This window comes from Caenorhabditis briggsae (genome assembly GCF_000004555.2).
Source record: "Caenorhabditis briggsae complete genome, chrI, whole genome shotgun sequence".
In the NCBI taxonomy this organism is placed as follows: domain Eukaryota; kingdom Metazoa; phylum Nematoda; class Chromadorea; order Rhabditida; family Rhabditidae; genus Caenorhabditis; species Caenorhabditis briggsae.
The window spans coordinates 3,106,600-3,124,881 of NC_013489.2; the positions used below are offsets into that span (position 1 = coordinate 3,106,600).

An 18,282-nucleotide genomic window follows, 5' to 3' on the forward strand; every position below is an offset into this window, starting at 1 on the left:
ACTTGGCGCGCTTTCCAATTTTTAAATCTAGGTTCCCTTCCGCGAGGCCCTGCCTACTGTATTGTTCTTCACCGCTCTCGGCATTTGTCGGGAATGGAAAAACTTGAAACCTTTTTCTTCTCATCACCTGTTTTTAAATGAATTCGAGTGAACTCTGCGTTGGCATTACACCCATTCAGTCCGGAATCAAAGTTCTATCAGGCAGAATCAATGGAACTAACTCTACCAACCTCATCACGATTTTCCTGCAGTTTTGCGCCATTTTAATGGAAGACAGGCTTATATAGAAAGCACGAGACACGAAACTTCAGATGTTGTAGAATTTGTGCATAGATGGAAATCAGGAGATGCATTTCAAAAACTGGAATATTTGAAGCTCAAGTGGTTGAATGGCGAATTTCGCCAAAACCAAATTCTGAATGCAATTGGGGCAACATATATTGATGAAACAAAACAACCACCAGCGCACACTTTGCCCAATGTGTAAGTTACTTTAAAGGGGGCACGAAAAAAAATAATGTTCTCGAAATGGTGGTAGCAGGGATGACAACTGAGAACTGATACAAATAAGAACTTGTGCGTGACAAAACAGGGACTTTTTTGGAAAATCTTGAAGTATTGTGAAGAACGAGACCACATGAAAATATTTTTCAAAAAAAGTTGGATCCTGAGCCGGAAATTAGAGCCGGTTAACTGAGTTCCTATTTTCTAGGTCTTATATGTAGCAGTTCTCATTTGTCGAGTTCTCATCTTTGGTACCACCCTCGAAATAGCCCCCAGCTGGTGAACATAAGGGTGAGGACAACCGCTGTACGCCGAGTGACGGGAAGCGTTGTACGCCGTTACGGTAGAATGCATACTCTGGCTCCAAAAATCCTCCGAAAAATTTCCTGTCCCCCCACCTTTAATAATAATTTGAAGAACATATTTGTTTTTTAAGACACATATGTTATGACGGAGACCCAAATACGGAACCAATCACTAGCCACACATACGTCGTTAGAAAATCGGATATTGTCCAATTAAAAAGAGTGACACCTGAGAATTTGAAACCTTTTGCTTTTTTTGATCTACGAAAAAGTGCGGCAAAAACGTAATATTTCAGACTTTCGCCTTGTGCGAGCTACTTTCGTGTTTAATTTTAGTTTTTTGCTTAAAAATAGTTTCTAGAGATGCTAGCGATCACTTTTATATCAAGAAATCAAAATTTTGTTCAGAAAACCCCACTAAATTCACATGAATAAATTTGTTATCTACAGTATCCGTTTTCGCTCCGCCCCCTCGTAAATCGACACGAGCGCCGTCTCCGAGATTTTCAGGTGTCACTTTTTTTAATCCGACAATAATCGTGTGGCATCTATTCTGATTCGAGGATCGAAATTCAGTTTTGGAGTTTGGGACAAAACAGAGGAAGAGTTTTTGAAATTGATGGATTAGTCAACCAGAGATTTCTTTGTCCCAACATCTGTGCTCCTTTTTTCTAACGATCTATTTACTGTTACTTCTCCTACTTCGCCCCGCCCACGCACACTAAATGAATCTCTCTACGAAAATATACTTTTATTTTAGTTTTGTACAATATTTCACGTTCTAATGTTTTTCTTGTTTTGTTATTCGATGAAAAATCGGAAAGTCCCACAACGAAAACTACAGTAATCTCAAAATATTTTTATTTTCTCATTTCTTACTGATTTTTGCAGGTTTTTCTGTTATTTTTCCCGAAAAAATTTGAAAAATCTAAAAAAAGACTTATCCAGCTTTCTGAGCGCTTTTTAAGCCTTTCAAGCGAATTATAAGCAAAATTGAATAAATAGCAAAAACGAATTATAAGCAAAAACACCGGGAGTTTTCTCTTCCAGAACTAACCTGAATTGGTTCTTATCTAAACCTGTTGGATTGACCATATCACTAACGATTTCTAGTCCATTTTCAGACAAAATCACAATTCCAATGTGTGTCATAGCGAAAGATAATGTTTTTAACACCATGATCAAATTTTTTAATTAGATTTTCCGTTTTCCCGATGCAAAACTCAGGAAGAATAGTTTAGAATATTGAATATCATATCCTGCACTACAGAGGGATATGTTAAAAGTTTGATTTTTTAAAAGAAGATTATAGTGTTTTTTTTTGATGAATGGATGGAATGAGGATTTGAATGGTCCCTTTGCCTGTGAATCGTATCGAGACCCATGCAATCGATTGCGACGTTTCACCGCCGGGACACCTCCCGTGTTTAGAAAACACATTTTTCATATATAAATTAACTTTAGAATTGAATTTTACATATAGATAGGGAATATCACGAGTTGTAAGAAAAGAAAAGAAAACAATAAAAGTCTATACATATATCTACTTCTTCTTCTTGTTCTTCTTCCCTCCGGCTGCCGAACTCGTCGGAGCTGCTTGTGGTGTGTATCCGGGTTGGCGTGTCTTCAGCTTTGGAATCATCTCGGCAACCATTTTGAATACTTCGTCTCCTGGAAGAATTGGAAAACCAGTAATGCAATTTTATAGAAAAATTCAAAACTCACTCGTCTTCTGTGTATGCTTCGGCGTTCCATCATCGTTCTTCAACTGCACCCGCACGCGGCCTTGCACTTCGAAGTCGCGCTCTCCGTCTCGTGGATAGCACTTCGTTCTCTCCAGTAGCGGATTGAAACCAACGGCGGCGAGCACGTCGTGAATCTCTACGGACGTTGGGTTTTCGACGGCCTGAAAATGGGTTTTAGGAAGGAAAAACATTTCGAATAAAGGAAAAACTCACCAAAAGCTTCGAAATCTTGCGTCCCTGCTTCGACGTCTTCTTCTTATCGATGTAGGCTGGATAGATGACGACCCATCGCTTTGGGTTGGAGAGTGCTTCGGAGGCGACACCACTGGCCATCTGAAATTAGTAAAATTAATGAGAAGGAATATAACAAAGATAGAAAAAATGAAATGCAAATTAAAAAAAATTGAGCTATTTATAAGCGAAAAAAAAACGGTATGAGAAGCGAAAAAAAGAAGCATATTGGGAAAAATTAATCTTTCCTTGTTTTCGTCGATGAAAATTGATTTTTTATAATTTTATAGAACAAAAATATACTAATCGACTGTTTCTTTTAAAAATATGAAGAAAATTATCTTTTTTCTATGAAAATACGCTGAAAAAGCATTGAAACCATCGAAAAAATAGTTCCAGATCACCGACTCCACCCATTTGCATCCCGCCGCACGCCATTTCGCAATCGCGCCGCACATATTTAGTATTGTTTCTATTTATTGGAAACCGAACGGGGTCGGAAACTTGGAGCTTGAAAGCCATAAAAAGAGAATTAGACGAGGAAAAAAAAGGGAAAAAATAGAGGGGAAAATTGCGAAATCTTCACAAATGAGTTTGGCGAAAAAAAGAAAGAAAATGGTGAGGAGATAGAGTGAGGGAGAAGGGACACCATAAACACAGAAGCTTCTTTTTTTCTTCTGAATACTTTTTGCTCCTTTCTTTCCTCCGACACACAGGCTCATTTCCTCCATACGGGGTCTCGGGAAAAAGCACAAAAAAACGAGGAAAAGAGAGAGAGAAAGAAAGAAATTGTTGACGACGTTTTAGAGGGAATAGAACCGGATATTGCAGTGCTCGATTTCCAATTTTTCCCTTTTTTTCGTTCCCTTTTATTGTCATTCCTCTAAATATTGCACTTTTTGCTGTTCATTTGACATGTAGAGTATACTTCAGAGGCTTCTACAATTTTTGAAATTTGAACTTTATTCTCTTGGTGTTGCGCTCTATTGATAACTTGTTCAAATCAAAATGCCTACTGGAATTAAAAATACAAATGCTTTGAAAAATTCCAATTTTTACACAATTTCAGTCAATAAATTGCAAATCCCGTTCAAATTATGAAAAAAAAAACTGATAACGAATCAGTAAACTTCAAATGTTTGAAAACGCAATTGATAATGGTCCAATTTGCCTGAAAGTTTCAGAGTGTACAAATCATAAGTAGAGCTTCATTTTTTCAGTCGACAACTTTTTGTAGCTTTTCTCCTTGAAGAGAAAGATATGCCACGTGGAAAAGAGCACCAACTGCACTAGTGGCGGCGGCGCATCGAGGTACCGACACTTCCACATGGCATATCTTCTCAGGATCAAATTATACAAAAAAGTTGTCAACTGCAAAAATGAATCTCTGTTTTTGTTCTAAATTCTGACAAAGTTTCAGATCATTCTGAATGTTTTAAGCTAGTTTTCAAGGGCCTTAATAATGGAAGTTCCGTAAACACACTAATAAAATGACACTCCTAACTTTGAGCAAATTTATCTCGGTTGCCGCAAAAGATATCAAAAAGTAATTAACTAGCAAAATGTTTTTGATATTATAACAAACATTTTGTCAGTTGACCACTTTTTGATATCTTTTACAAAAAATGAGCTATATGGGCTCAAAGTTAAAGGCAGGTGTTTACGGTATCTTGACTTTTGAGGGAAAAGTTTAATGCAACAATTCTCTATACAAATTGACACATCATAAAATCTCACTTTTATTCTTTCATAGTTGACCTCGATTCCACGATTTCGTTTTTCCCTCCCATCGTATTCTTTCCTTCCCGAATGTTCCTCTTTCCGTTTTCTAGTATTTATTTTGTCATATGGGATCTCAAAAGTATTATATATGATACTTTTATATTTTTGGGGTTTTTCAAGAGAACCGCCCGTTTTGTGTACAAGTCTGTTTGCTCACAATTGTTTGTAGTAATGATGCTGGTTGAATATTTTATGCCCTTTATTATTCAGTACATATATTTGGCCAGAAACTTGATATTTTGTAACCTTTTGAGTCTTTTATGTAAGTACGCTCTAATAACTAGCTTTTATATTGCTCTCATACATTTAGCAATAGAGCGTACTTTCGAATCTTTCTCTCCAAAAAACGAATGCATTCGTAATTTCGACACCTAATTTCCATTCAATTTTTCACGTGAACCCGTCGGCTCTCAAATTCTACGTATCTTAGGCTCCGCCCACTTTCCAGCTCGTCTCGGACGGCTCCACGAACACATCAGTCATAAACAATTCCCCTGCTGACACCAAAAACATTTTGCAAGAGGTAAAATTGATAAGAGACGCAGAGAAGTGAGAATCACTGGCTTCTCTGCGCTCTCTCCCGTGTAAAAGCACTCAAAAGGGGGTCTGCGCTTAAGAACGCTTGTAGTTCGTTCAGTTGGAAAGATTCTCAAAAGTCTTCAACTAAAAAAATGTACAAAAATAAGTGTTATATATTTTTGTAGTTTAGGCCTTTTTGATAGCTATGATCAACCATTAGTTGTAAGCCTCCAAAGTTTCTTTAGTGAATTTTTTAAGTTTGCAATTTTCAAACGCTTGTAGTTCGCTCAGTTAAAAAGATGCTCAAAAGTTGTTAACATAAGAAATGTAGAACTTTATATTTTAAATATTTTTGTAGTTTACAACTTTTTGATAGGTATAACCAAAATTCAGTTGTAAACCTTCAAAGGTTCTTTAGCACTTTTTTTTATGTCGGCAATTTTAAAACGGTTGTAGCTCTCACTTATTTCAAATCATCCAATTAAATGTTCCACTGCAAAATTATAGAGAATCAAATTTTACACATTTTTGTAGTTTACAACTTCTTGCTAGGTCTGAAGAGACGTAGAGAAGTTAGAATCTCTGGCTTCTCTGCACTCTCTCAGGCTCACTCAAAAGGGGGTCTGCGATTTAGAACGATTGCAGCCTGCTCAGTTGAAAAGATGCTGAAAAGTTGTTAATATAAAAAATGTATAACTTTAAATTTTACACATTTTGCAGTTTACATCATTCAGATATCTATGATTAAAATGGAGATATGACCTTTCAAAGTTTCTTTGGCAATTTTTTTGGGGTCTGCAATTTTCAAACGGTTGTAGCTTATTTAGTTCACATGGAGCAAAAAAAAAGTTTAACTGCAAAATTATAGAGAATTAAATTTTACACATTTTTGTAATTTACAACTTCTTGCTAAGGCTGAAAAGGCACCAATGGAGACGCAGAAATGTTAGAATCTCTGACTTCTCTGCGCGCAGAAGCACCCAAAGAAGCACCCAAAAGCACGTGTAGAAGCACCCAAAAGGGGGTCTGCGATGTAGAACGTTTGCAGCATGCTCAGTTAGAAAGATGTTGAAAACTTGTCAACTAAAAAAATGTAGAAAATTAAATTTTATATGTATTTGTAGTTAAGGCCTTTTTGATAGCTCAACCTTTAGTTGTAAGCCCCCAAAGTTTTTTTAAGTCTGCAATTTTCAAACGCTTGTAGTTCGCTCAGTTGGAAAGATGCTTCAAAGTTGTTAACATAAAAATTGTAGAGAATACAATTTCACACATTTTTGTAATTTACAACTTTTTGATAGCTATAACCGAAATTAAATTGTAAATCTTCAAATTTCGATTTGTGGCTCTTTGAGGTCTACGATTTTCAAAAGATTGTAGCTCACACAGTTTAGAAGATGCTTAAAAGTTGTCAAAAAAAAAATGTTGAGCATTAAATTTTAAAAATATTATATTTTTTGCAATAGAGCGTTCTTTACAGAAACAAACAACCTCGAGAAGAGATGGAGAGTAGCACACATAGCACAGCGGATTTCGGACGGCTCGTTTGGATTTCAGATGACGTCGATGGCTTCGTGGCGGCACGAATCACGGATATCACTCATAATGGATTCCAGTTGACAACAGAATCCACGAATCAAACGGTGACTCGTCGCTACGAGGAGACGTTCGCATGTGAGGAGGATCCGACGAAATCGGTTGAGGATAATTGTGCATTGGTTCATTTGAACGAAGCCACTTTGCTCAATAACTGCCGTTTGAGATATGCAAATGGCAAGATTTATGTGGGTTTTCAAAATAAATAAGAAGAAAATGCGCTCCAATGAGAATGCTTTTTGCAGACGTATGTCGCCAACATTCTGATCTCAATCAATCCATATCAATTGATTGATAATCTCTACTCGTCTGAAACAATCAAAGAGTATCGTGGAAAATCTTTGGGTCAAAAAGAGCCGCACATTTTTGCGATCGCCGACAAAGCTTATCGTGAAATGCGTCGAAATAAAACGTCTCAATCGATTATCGTCTCTGGAGAATCTGGTGCCGGAAAAACTGAATCCCAAAAAGCTGTACTCAAATATTTGTGTGAAAATTGGGGTTCGGAAGCGGGACCGATTCAACAGAGACTTTTGGAAAGTAAGCAAAAGTGCTCTATGGAGAGTTAGATAAATTTTTTGAAAATTCAGCCAACCCAATTTTGGAGGCGTTCGGAAATGCGAAAACGCTTCGAAACAACAATTCGAGTCGATTCGGAAAATTTGTGCAGATCCATTTCTCGGAGAGTGTGAGTTTGGGGTACTGCAGTTTTGGAAATTTATGAGCTACAGTAGTTCCGTGAAGATTCGGATTTCTGTAGTTTTGGGAAGTGAAGGATTACTGTAATCTTAGAAAACTTTAGTTTACTGTATTTTTTAAATTGAAGGGTTACTGCAGTTTCGTGAGGTTTTCAGATTACTGTAGTTTCGGAAATTTGAGAGTTACCGAAATTCTGTGAAATTCGAGACTACTGTAGTTTTATGAATCAGAATTACTGTAGTTTCTTTGATTTTGTGAAATTTTCAGACTATTGTAGCTTTGGAAAACGGAGGGTTACTGTAGTTTTGGAAATTTGAGGGCTACTGTAATATTTTGTACTACTGTAGCTTTTGAAAATGGAGGGTTACTGAAGTTTTGCGAATTCGCGTTTTTCAGTACTTTTGGAAAGTGAAGGATTAATGTAGTTTTGGAAATTCAGTGGTTACTGTACTTCTGTGGATTTTGGATTACTGTAGTTCTGTAAAATTTAGGATTACTGTAGATTTTTGAAACGTTCGATGACTGTAATTCCCTGGATTTTCGGATTAATGTAGTTTTGGAAATTCAGGGATTACTGTAGTATTTTGTACTATTGTAATTTTTCAAACTCAGTTACTACAGTTTTGTGATTCTTTGGATTACTGTAATTTTAGAAAATTGAGAGTTACTGTAGTTATGATAATTTACGGACTGCTGTAATTTTACCTAAACGTTTCTAGGGATCCGTTGCCGGTGGATTCATTTCACACTACTTGCTGGAGACGTCTCGTGTGTGTCGTCAGTCATCTGGAGAGAGAAACTATCACATTTTCTATCAACTCATCGCTGGCGCATCACCAGATTTGTATGAGAAATTGAGATTGGCGCCAGCCAGCAAGTTTAATGTGAGTTCAATGGAGCGTATTTGCAGAGCCGAATATGACTTGTTTGCAGTACCTGAAACACGGTGCAACAATGTTCTTCGCCAACTCAAAATCGTCACCGAAAATCGCTTCGGATCGTTTCTCGGAAACCGATACCGTATCTGATTCGATTATCAGTGATATCGATGATTTTGCAAAACTCGAGAAAGCATTGGGACTATCTGGACTTGGAAATTCAGAGAAGATGTTCATTTGGTCGACGATCGCTGGAATCCTTCATCTTGGAAATATTGAATTTGAGGAGAATTCGAATGATAGTCGTGGTGGATGTCGGATCACTGGAGACGCGGAGAATTCATTGATGAGTGTTTCTGAATTGTTGGGTTTGGAGCCAGAAGAATTGAGAATGGGACTGTGTGCAAGAATCATGCAAGCAACGAAAGGAGGCGTCAAGGGTACATTGATTCGAGTTCCATTGAAGGCTTACGAAGCGGCAGCTGGAAGAGATGCACTGGCAAAAGCGATTTATTCGAAATTGTTTGATTGGTTGGTGGCTCAAATCAATAAGAGTATCCCATTCGAGAAGAGTTCTGCATACATTGGAGTATTGGATGTGGCTGGTTTCAATACTTTGCTGTCAACTCTTTTGAACAATTCTGCATCAATTTCTGCAATGAGAAACTTCAACACTTTTTCAACGAGCGGATTCTGAAGCAAGAACAAGAGATGTACGAATCGGAAGGTCTCAACATCCAGAAGATTGAATTCTCGGACAATCAAGACTGTATTGAACTGTTTGAGAAGAAGCCATGTGGATTGTTTGATCTACTTGATGAGGAGGCAAAATTGCCACGTGCCACATTCCAGCACTTCACTCAACGAGCTCATGAATCGAATAAGGGACACTTCCGTTTGGATGCACCGCGCAAGTCGAAAGTCAAGTCTCATAGAGAGATGAGAGATGATGAGGGATTGTTGATTCGACATTATGCTGGAACTGTTTGCTATGAGACGAGATATTTCGTGGAGAAGAATAACGATCAGCTGCACAATTCGTTGGAAATGCTCATTGAGCAATCATCGTGAGTTTTTGGAATTTTTAAGTTTTTTTGTTGATAAGCCATAACTTTTCTAATTTTGAGCCATTTCAAATGAAATGTATACCAAATGAAAGCTGAAAAAATTTCCTGCATTTTGATATAATTTTTTTTCAGAAAATGGAATTTTAAGTCAAAAGTTAGAGCTTTTCAAAATTTTGATATACAGAGCTTTGAGAAAGTTCGTTTTTTCAATGTTCAGATTACTGTACAGGGTGGCCGACAATGATAGGACGTTTTTTTAGAGCTCCTTGGCCCGGCGCCAAAGAATAATTTTGAAAACTTTCGAAATTGAAGTTTTGGGCTCTATAAGACGTTTTTCAGATTCCCCCTGATTGTTGCCCTATTCCAAAATGAATCCTCCACTGGTGCAGTTAAAACGGGCGGTCGCCTGAAAGCTGTCAGCGTTGGCGCCAAATTCAAATCTCAATTATCGTCTCTTCTCGACAAACTGAATAACACGGCAAGCCTCCCAATAACATTTGATTATCTATCTTTTTTTCTCCTAATTCCAGGGTACCCATTTCGTTCGTTGTGTCAAACCGAACAGCCAAATGAAAGCGTGGCAGTTTGATGGTTCGGCGATTCTCGGACAGCTTCAATGTGCCGGAATGGCGTCGGTGCTTCGTCTGATGCAGGAAGGATTCCCGAGTCGTACGTCGTTTTCCGATTTGTATTCAATGTATGAGAAGAGTCTGCCACCGAGTTTGGCACGTTTGGATCCGAGAATGTTCTCGAAATGCTTGTTCCGTGCGTTGGGTCTGGATTCGCACGATTTTCAGTTTGGAAACACCAAAGTGTTCTTTAGAGCCGGAAAGTTTGCTGAGTTTGATCAGGTGATTTTTTATGCTGTGGGAACACCGTAAACATCCTAATAGAAGGGCACTATATTCAATAGATCAAAAGTTAAAAATTATATCAAAATGTAGAAATTTTATTCAGGTTTCATTTGGTGTATATTTCAATTAAAAAGACTGAAAATTACCAAAATTATGGCTTATCAGAATTTAAAAAAATTATCTCAAGTTATGTATTTTTTGACCTAAAAATTCAAACCATTCCTAATACCGTATTTGCTCTAATAGAAGTGCACTTTGAGATCTATTTGCTCGGTTCCTGTCAAAGATATCAAAAATTGGTCAACTGATGAAATATTGGTGATAATATAACAAACAGTTATCAGTTGACTTCTTTTTGATATCTCTTATAGAAATTGAGATAAGTGAGCTCAAAGTTTGGTTGGTCCGCTTTATAGAAAATACCGTATGTCCTACTAATTAAGAATACTGTATTTTAATCAAATTTTATGTTAAAAAAAGTGTTTTCAGATGATGAAGCAAGACCCGGATACCATGATGGAATTGATCTCAAAAGTCACCGATTGGCTCATCAAGGCTCGTTGGAGAAAGGCTCAGTATGGAACGTGGAGTGTTATCAAGCGTCAGTTTTTTTTGAATTTTCTAGGCCAGTGGAAGTTGGGCCACTTTACAAATGTTTAGTTAGAAAATTCATTTCTGAAAAATCTAGGTCTTGTTACTTATTAAAACATAACGAGGTCAATTTTATGAAAATTGGATCAATCTAGAAATTAAGGCAGTTTCTTTTAATTCAAAGACTTTGATCCAAGATGAATCATTTGTTTTTTTTTATTTTCCAAATTTCAGATGACGTTGACGTCATCTGAAATGGAAATTGGAGAAATTCAAAATTTCCCCCAAACATTTGATTTTTTTTTTCAGTGAAGAACAAAATCCTGTACCGTGCTGACAAGATCAAGAAGATCCAGGCGTGGATGAGAGGATATTTGGTCCGCAAACGTTTCCATAAAAGGTTGGTTTTTGTTTGGTGGTCTAGAAAACCAGATTTAGGCCAATGGACTCGAAATTTCGGCTCCGCGTCACTTCGAAACCGCGACATTCCGAAACCAGCCATTTCGAAACTACGTGACACTTCGAAACCAGTCATTTCAAAACTGCGAAATTTGCACGCTTCAATTTTTTTTCTTTAATTTAAGACTTAAAATTTCCAATTTTCAATTTCATTTTTACTTGACTGTGTTTTTTTTCGGTTTCGAAGTGACCGGTTTCGAAGTGACCGGTTTCGAAGTGACTGGTTTCGAAACGGCTGGTTTCTCTTTTTGAGGGTCCCAAAAATAATATTTTATTGTTGTCTAGTCAGAAGAACATTTTGGCTCTGATCAGTTTGAAAAGATAATTACTCTCTTTTCTTATTTCTCCTTCTCCTTCTCCTCTTTTATTCCTTGTCTTCTCCTTCTTTTGCTCGATTTAATTTTGTTTTTGTTTGTCTTTTTTTTCCGATGAGGAGAAGCTCGATTTCTCTCTTTCTCTCTCCCTTGCCCCAAAATGATGACCCTCTCTTCTTCTTCTTCTTCTGAAAACTGGATCCGAATTTTCCCATACTTCAATTATCGGTGTTTTTGTCTGGAATATTTTTTGGTTTCTGAAAATTTTTTGGAAATTCAAAAATACCGTAAGCCCATATCTCATTTCCTGTGAAAGATATCAAAAAGGTGTCAACTGATAAAAAATTTTTGATACCTTGAGATTTTGTTAGTTGACAACTATTAGGTATCTTTCATAATCTCAAATAAATAAGCTCAAAGTGGGCGGTTAGAAAAAGAGGAAAAATATGAAAAATTGATTCCTTTTTTTGGCGAAATTAAGTTCATTAGGAAGAGAAAAAGATGATAAAAGGAGGAGAAGGCGGAGGAGTAAGATCTCATGTTTTTTTCTATTTTCCATTCTCTTTTTTATTCCCTTACAAGATTTTTTGAAAATTTTGTTCTAATAGAAGCCCATCTAATACTTGAGCTTTGAGCTCGCTCTCGGTTGCTATAAAAGATATCTAAAATGTGTTAACTGATGAGTTGTTAATCATGATATCAGAAACATTTTATTAGTTGACAAATTTTCGATAGCTCCTATAGGAACCGAGATAATTGAGCTCAAAGTTCAGACCGTTTAGGTGTGGCTTCTATAAGAGAAAACACGGTAGAGTTCGAAAATTCGGAAATTTCAAATTTGTGACTTTTGATATTTAGAAAATACAGCATTTCGAAGACATATTCCAATTCATTATTTTCGAATCTCAAAACTTTTTAGCCTCCCCTGTCAAAACTCATCACAAAATGCATAGATTTCCGATTCCTATTTTTTTTGGTTGTCCCGAAATTTTTTTTTTTTTGCAAATGCCCCCCCACCCGCATCCTCCGCTCAATGTCACATCTCATTTTCTTGCTTTTTTTATTTTTGGGGAAGATTTTCTAATAGTCTTATAAAAAAAAAAGAGGAAGAAGAGAGAACAAATATACATACACAAATCCTATTTTCTCCTATTTTGCATCCTTTTTCTTACCCCATCATGATCCTATTTTGGGTTTTTTTGACATGGAAAATTAGGGTTTTTTAAGCTTTGAAATTACGATTTTTATTTTTTTTGGAATTTTTCAAAAATCGGAAACAAATATATATTGAAGCCTGATAAATTACGGTAAAATCTGTAACAGAAAGGCCCCTAACCTTTAATTTTGACCCAATTTATCTCGGTTCCTGTCAAAGATATGAAAAAGTTGCCAACTGATAAAATGCTACTGATATAAAAATATAAATTTTATCAGTTAAAAATATTTTGATATCTCTTATAGGAACTGAGAAATATGAGCTCAAACTTGAGGAGCCCTTCTATTCTATCGTTTATTACAGCTTTTTAGGTAATTATGGTAAAAGTGCAAGTGTTGCGAGTTTTTGACCTACCAATTATGATTTCTAGTCTTCTATGTGAAAAGAAGCACTTGGATTTTCAGCTCAAAGAAAAATGTTCAGTCTCTATCTTTAAGAAGCTCTTTACTTTTTTTGAGCTCATCCCTTCTTTTTTTTTTCAAATATGAGCCATTCTCTGAGGTTTGATTTCACTTTCGGATTCTGACGCTCTTCTACGTGCCGTTCCAGAGAAAATAGAGAAAAAGAGCCAATTTTTAATTTACTAAACCCCAGAAATTTGGAAATTCCGCCCCTATTTCCTGCTCTTCCTGCTCTCCCAATTGCTCTCCTCCTCTCTCTATTTCATTTTCTTGGAATATATTCTCTCCTGAATTTTGTACACAGAACCTTCAAAAAAAGACGACGACGACGTCTTCTTTTTTTTACGGGGGTCATCGTCGTCTCCGGTCGTCCCACAAAATTCTCATGGGAATTTGAATTGAACCAGAACAAAAAAAAAACTCAACTCAGTTCTATTTTTTTCTCTTTTTCTCTGTCTTTTTGGGAATGATCAGACAATAGGGTTTTTGATCTATTTTTAGGATTTATGGAGTTTTTTTTTTGAATTTCGGCTCCGCGTCAGTTCGAAACCGCGACACTTCGAAACCGGTCATTTCGAAACCGAGAAAAAACACGGTCACTTAAAAATGACATTGAAAATTGGAAATTTTAAGTCTTAAATTGAAGAAAAAATTTCAACGTGCAAGTTTCGCAGTTTCGAAACGACTGGTTTCGAAGTGCAGCGGTTTCGAAATGACCGATTTTGAAGTGTCATGCAGTTTCGAAATGACCGGTTTCAAAACGTCGTGGTTGCAAAGTGACGTGAAGCCAGAATTTCCTGCCAAAAGCGATTTTGAATTTATAGATCATGTTCTAGGAAATTAGGACTATTTTCAAAATTTCCGCTTTTTTTAAACTTCAGCCTTCTTTTTTCTGAAACTGAAGTTTTTTGAAAGTTTGAATTTTCATAAATTTTGAAAACGGACAAATATAAAACTGGACCAAATTTTGGGACACTTTGGTTTTGCCTTTTTCTCTGCGTCTCTCCAATCTTTTCAGTTTTTTTTTTCAAATTTTCCCATATCTCCTGGACAACACTTCCCCTGGCAACCCATAGATTTTATGTGAATTCGAGGGCTCTTGAAAAATTTTTTTTCGAGAATTTTCCTTTTCGACTTTCTTCATTCACCCCAAAAATGTCACCTTCCAGACTTGCCGTCTACCGCAAAGCATGTGCTCTTCTCGAACATTCTCGTGAGATGACTGACGTTAGTTTCCTGTAATATAAGGCCCCCTAGCTTTGAGCCCATATATCTCGGTTTTTGTGAAAGATATCGATTTGATGAACAACTTATCAGTTGACAACTTTTTTATATCATTGACGGAAAGCGAGAAAAATTGGCTCAATGTATCAGTGCCCTTCTATTAGAGGTTTTATGGAAATTGAAAAATGAGCAATTTTGCTTTAGATTTTGGCTCGTATGAACGAGACGAGTCAGGACAAATGGAGACAAGCGGCCGATTCGACGACTTCCGAACTCGAAGAGCTCGTCAAGCGGATCAAAAACGACGATTTGGAGGAGGAGATTGATCGAGCTGTCAAGTGTTACGAGGAGTGTGTCGCCAGAGTTGATTCGATTATTGCCGATTTGAAGTTTGTTTTTTTTTCAACTTTTAACTTTGAGTCAATTTTTCTCGCTTCCCGTGACAGATTTCGAAAAGTTGTTAACTGATAAATTGTTTATCATAACATCACAAACGTTTTATCAGTTGACCGCCTTTTGATAACTGCTACAAGAACCGAGGTATATGGGCTCAAACTTGACAGTGTGGAGCTCTTCTATTATAGGTTTTACGCTAATTAGTATTTTCTTGAATTAAAAAAAGAAACTCTTTTATTCAAAGTACAGTATCCATCAAAATTGCAGACAACAATTGGAAAATGACGAACTCGCTGAGGTGGAGCGTGCACGCCGAGAAGCCGAAGAGAAGGAACGTCGCGAGCTGGAGGAGAAGGCCGCTGCGGAGCAGGAGAGACTTTTGTGAGTTTTTGAAATGAACTTGGCTGGGAAATTCTGAGGTTTTTAAATTTTGTGATGAATACCAAACTTTAAAACATTGATTGGTCAATCAAACTGATTTTTGAAGACGTCGCAAGATGGAGGAGGAGCGTGAGAAGGCGCAAAAAGAGTACGAGATGCAACTGGAACTCGAGAAGCAGAAGGAAGCGGCAGAGGCTGAAGAGGAACAGAAGAGACGTGATCATGAGGAGAGAGATCGTCTCGATGCAATTGTCTCGGCTCGTTTGGCTTTGTCGGATGGCGTGGCACTGGTTGCTCAGGAGAACACCAACATGACAACCACTTCAACGTCATCTGAAGTGTCTCCTGGGAGTGGAGCGCAGAAACAGCAAACACAGTCAAAATATGATTTGGGTAACTGGAAGTATGCGGATCTTCGTGATGCAATTAATACGAGTAACGGTGAGTAATTAGAGATAGCTGGAGGAACGGTTGGACCTTATTTTTGCAGATATGGAACTGTTGGTGGCATGCAAAGAGGAATTCCATCGTCGTCTTCGCATCTACAACGAGTGGAAATCGAAGAATTCGGCGAATCGAGATGTTCCACCGACGCGTGCTCCATTGACAGTCTACAGTCAACGTAAGCTTGATAATGAGGGCAATTAGCGAGAAAATGAAAAGAACCAAAATGGAATATAGCTGGATCTAGAATAACTCTAAATTTGATTTCCTGAATTTGACCTAAATCATTTGACCTAATCTCTAAAAAAAATTTGAAATGAACTTATGGTGGATAAGGACCCTTATCAACTTTGAGCCAATTTATCGGTTTCTGTACATGATATCAAAAAGTGGTCAACTGATTGCTCATAATTTGAAAAACATTTTTGTAGTTGACTACTTTTTCATATCTTGCACAGAAACCAAAATAATTGAGCTCAAAGTGTACCTATGATTGGGTTCTATTATAGGATTTACGATAACATGAGTCCAAAACATCACAACCAAAACTACAGATGATCTAATTTTTTCAATCAATAATTCTTCCAGAAAAACCGAGCTCATCAATGATGGTGTCTCGTGTCCAGGCGGCTCCTCATCTCAATCCGGCGTTGACTCAACAACGCTATTTCAAGGTCTCGTTTGCGACGGACAATAGGAAAAGTGAGTTTTGGTTTAGAGCTTATAACATTTTTCAAGCTGACTATTTTTATTTGAATTACATTTTAAAATTTATATCTTGAAAAATTGTACAAAATGGTATAAAGTGATAGGCTTTGGTCCTTTTTTTCGATTTTCCGACTTGCCAAAATATTGAAAACCTAGACCAATCAAACCGCCAATTTTGAGCCCAAATATTTCGATTTCCGTAAAAGATATCTAAAATGAGTTAACTGATAAGTTGTTAATCACGATATCAGCAAAATTTTATTAGTTGACAGATTTTTGGTATCTTTTATAGAAGCCGAGATAATTGAGCGCAAAGTGAACATGTGGGAAATTTTAAAGTTTTTCAAAATCTATTCCTTCCGAAATTAAAATTTTGAAAATTCAAAAAACCTTTGTTTCTTTAGATGGCGGATCCCAATCCGGCATGTGGTATGCCCATTTCAACGGACAATACATTCGTCGTCAGTTGACAATTCGTCCGTCTCAAAAACCACAACTACTCGTTTCCGGTGAGCCTCTGAGAATTTCAAAATTTCGAAATTTCTCATTTGCAGGCAAAGATGATTTGCAAATGTGTGAACTGCCATTGGAGCAGACTGGTCTTCTCAGAAAAAAGGGTGCCGAAATTTCGGCGAACGATTTCGAAACCATGTGGTATCACTTTGGAGGAAAACCAATTGTTGAGTGGACTCCATAGCCTATGGACCATTGGAAAACAAGAACAACTAGTGAACCAAAATGTTGCCTGTGTCTTTTTTTGTATGAAAAATGAATTTGGAATTGAAAATTTCTTTTTTTAACTGAATTGAACTGAGCCAGAGTTTATCTTAAACTTTTTACAGCATTTAAAAAATTGACAAAGATTGAAAAAATGTTATTATTTGACCTACTTCTGAAGTTACGGACAAAATTAAATTTCATTTTTTTTTCTCAATTTTTCAAGTTGAGCTTTTTTTTGTTGTAATGGATTTTAAAATTTCGGAATGCTCAGATTTTTTTTTTGATTTTTCTCAATTTTTAAATTTAAACATTTCGATTTTTTGGAATTTTTGAGACTTCTCGGAATTTCAAAACTTGAAATTTTTAGAATTTTCAGAGTTTTTTGAATTTTGGAGTTTCGTCAATTTCAAATTTTCAAATTTTTGGAATTTTCAAAAACTTAGGAATTTTCGATTTTCTTCAGAATTTTAGGCTTTTAGATTTTTTTTGGAAAAAAATTTAGAAATTAAAAAAAAATTTTTTGATTTTTTGAAATTTTTAGAATTTTATTGAAATTTGTTTAAATTTTTGGGAAATTTTTGAGTTTCTTTGAAATATCTGATTTTTTAAAAAATATTCCGGAAATTCCAGGATATTTGAAATTTCAGAGTTTTTCAAAATTCTGCGAATTTTAAATTTTTTTAAATTTTGGAAATTTTTTGAATTTTCTGAAAATTTTGAGTTTAAAAATTTTCAGAAATAGAATTTTAGAATTTTCATTAAGATTCATCAACGTTTCTTAACTTTCGGAAAGTTCACTTTTTTTTCGATTTTCTGGATTTTTTGGAAATTCACATTTTTCGGTAATTTTCAGAATAAAAACTTTTTTTTTTGAATTATTCAGACCATAACTTTGCTCAAATAAGAGATTCATAGCTAAATTTGGTATAATTCAAATATAGCCCCCACCTCAATATGACCCCCCACCTTATAAACAACTATAGTAGAGTCCCCCCACCAGTACAAAAATGGGGGGGCTCTACTGAGGTGTGGGGGGCTGAAGTTGAATTGGTTGATTAAAGTATGACCCCCCAACAGTACAAAGTGGGAGCCTATTTTTGAAGAACCTGGTATTCTTAAAATATGGCCCCCACCCCTCCCTGCCTTCTTCAATTAAAGCCCCCAACCATTCAAAAATAGCCCCCAAAAAAAGAACCTTATCTGAGCCCACCACTTTATTCAAATATGACCCCCCACCAATTCAAAAATAAC

At 36.4% G+C, this 18,282-nt stretch overlaps 2 protein-coding genes across 2 annotated transcripts; one reads left to right on the top strand and one right to left on the bottom strand.

Moving 5' to 3' along the window:
- Nucleotides 1-2,352: 2,352 nt before the first annotated feature.
- Nucleotides 2,353-2,887, bottom strand: CBG22282 (the record flags this gene model as incomplete). Its single annotated transcript, XM_002638987.2, has 3 exons — nt 2,353-2,480; nt 2,535-2,715; nt 2,768-2,887. 3 exons carry the CDS (start codon nt 2,885-2,887, stop codon nt 2,353-2,355), a joined length of 429 nt encoding a protein of 142 aa, XP_002639033.2.
- A 3,698-nt stretch (nt 2,888-6,585) lies between these two features.
- Cbr-spe-15 lies at nt 6,586-17,008 on the top strand (the record flags this gene model as incomplete). The annotated part of the gene is given in 19 exon segments (XM_002638988.1): nt 6,586-6,867; nt 6,925-7,219; nt 7,270-7,367; nt 8,098-8,262; nt 8,312-8,866; nt 8,869-9,323; nt 9,663-9,801; nt 9,854-10,174; nt 10,667-10,778; nt 11,078-11,168; nt 14,328-14,385; nt 14,587-14,771; nt 15,046-15,159; nt 15,266-15,463; nt 15,512-15,600; nt 15,650-15,781; nt 16,192-16,305; nt 16,716-16,820; nt 16,866-17,008. Coding segments are annotated over 19 exon segments (3,651 nt in total).
- Nucleotides 17,009-18,282: the final 1,274 nt, after the last annotated feature.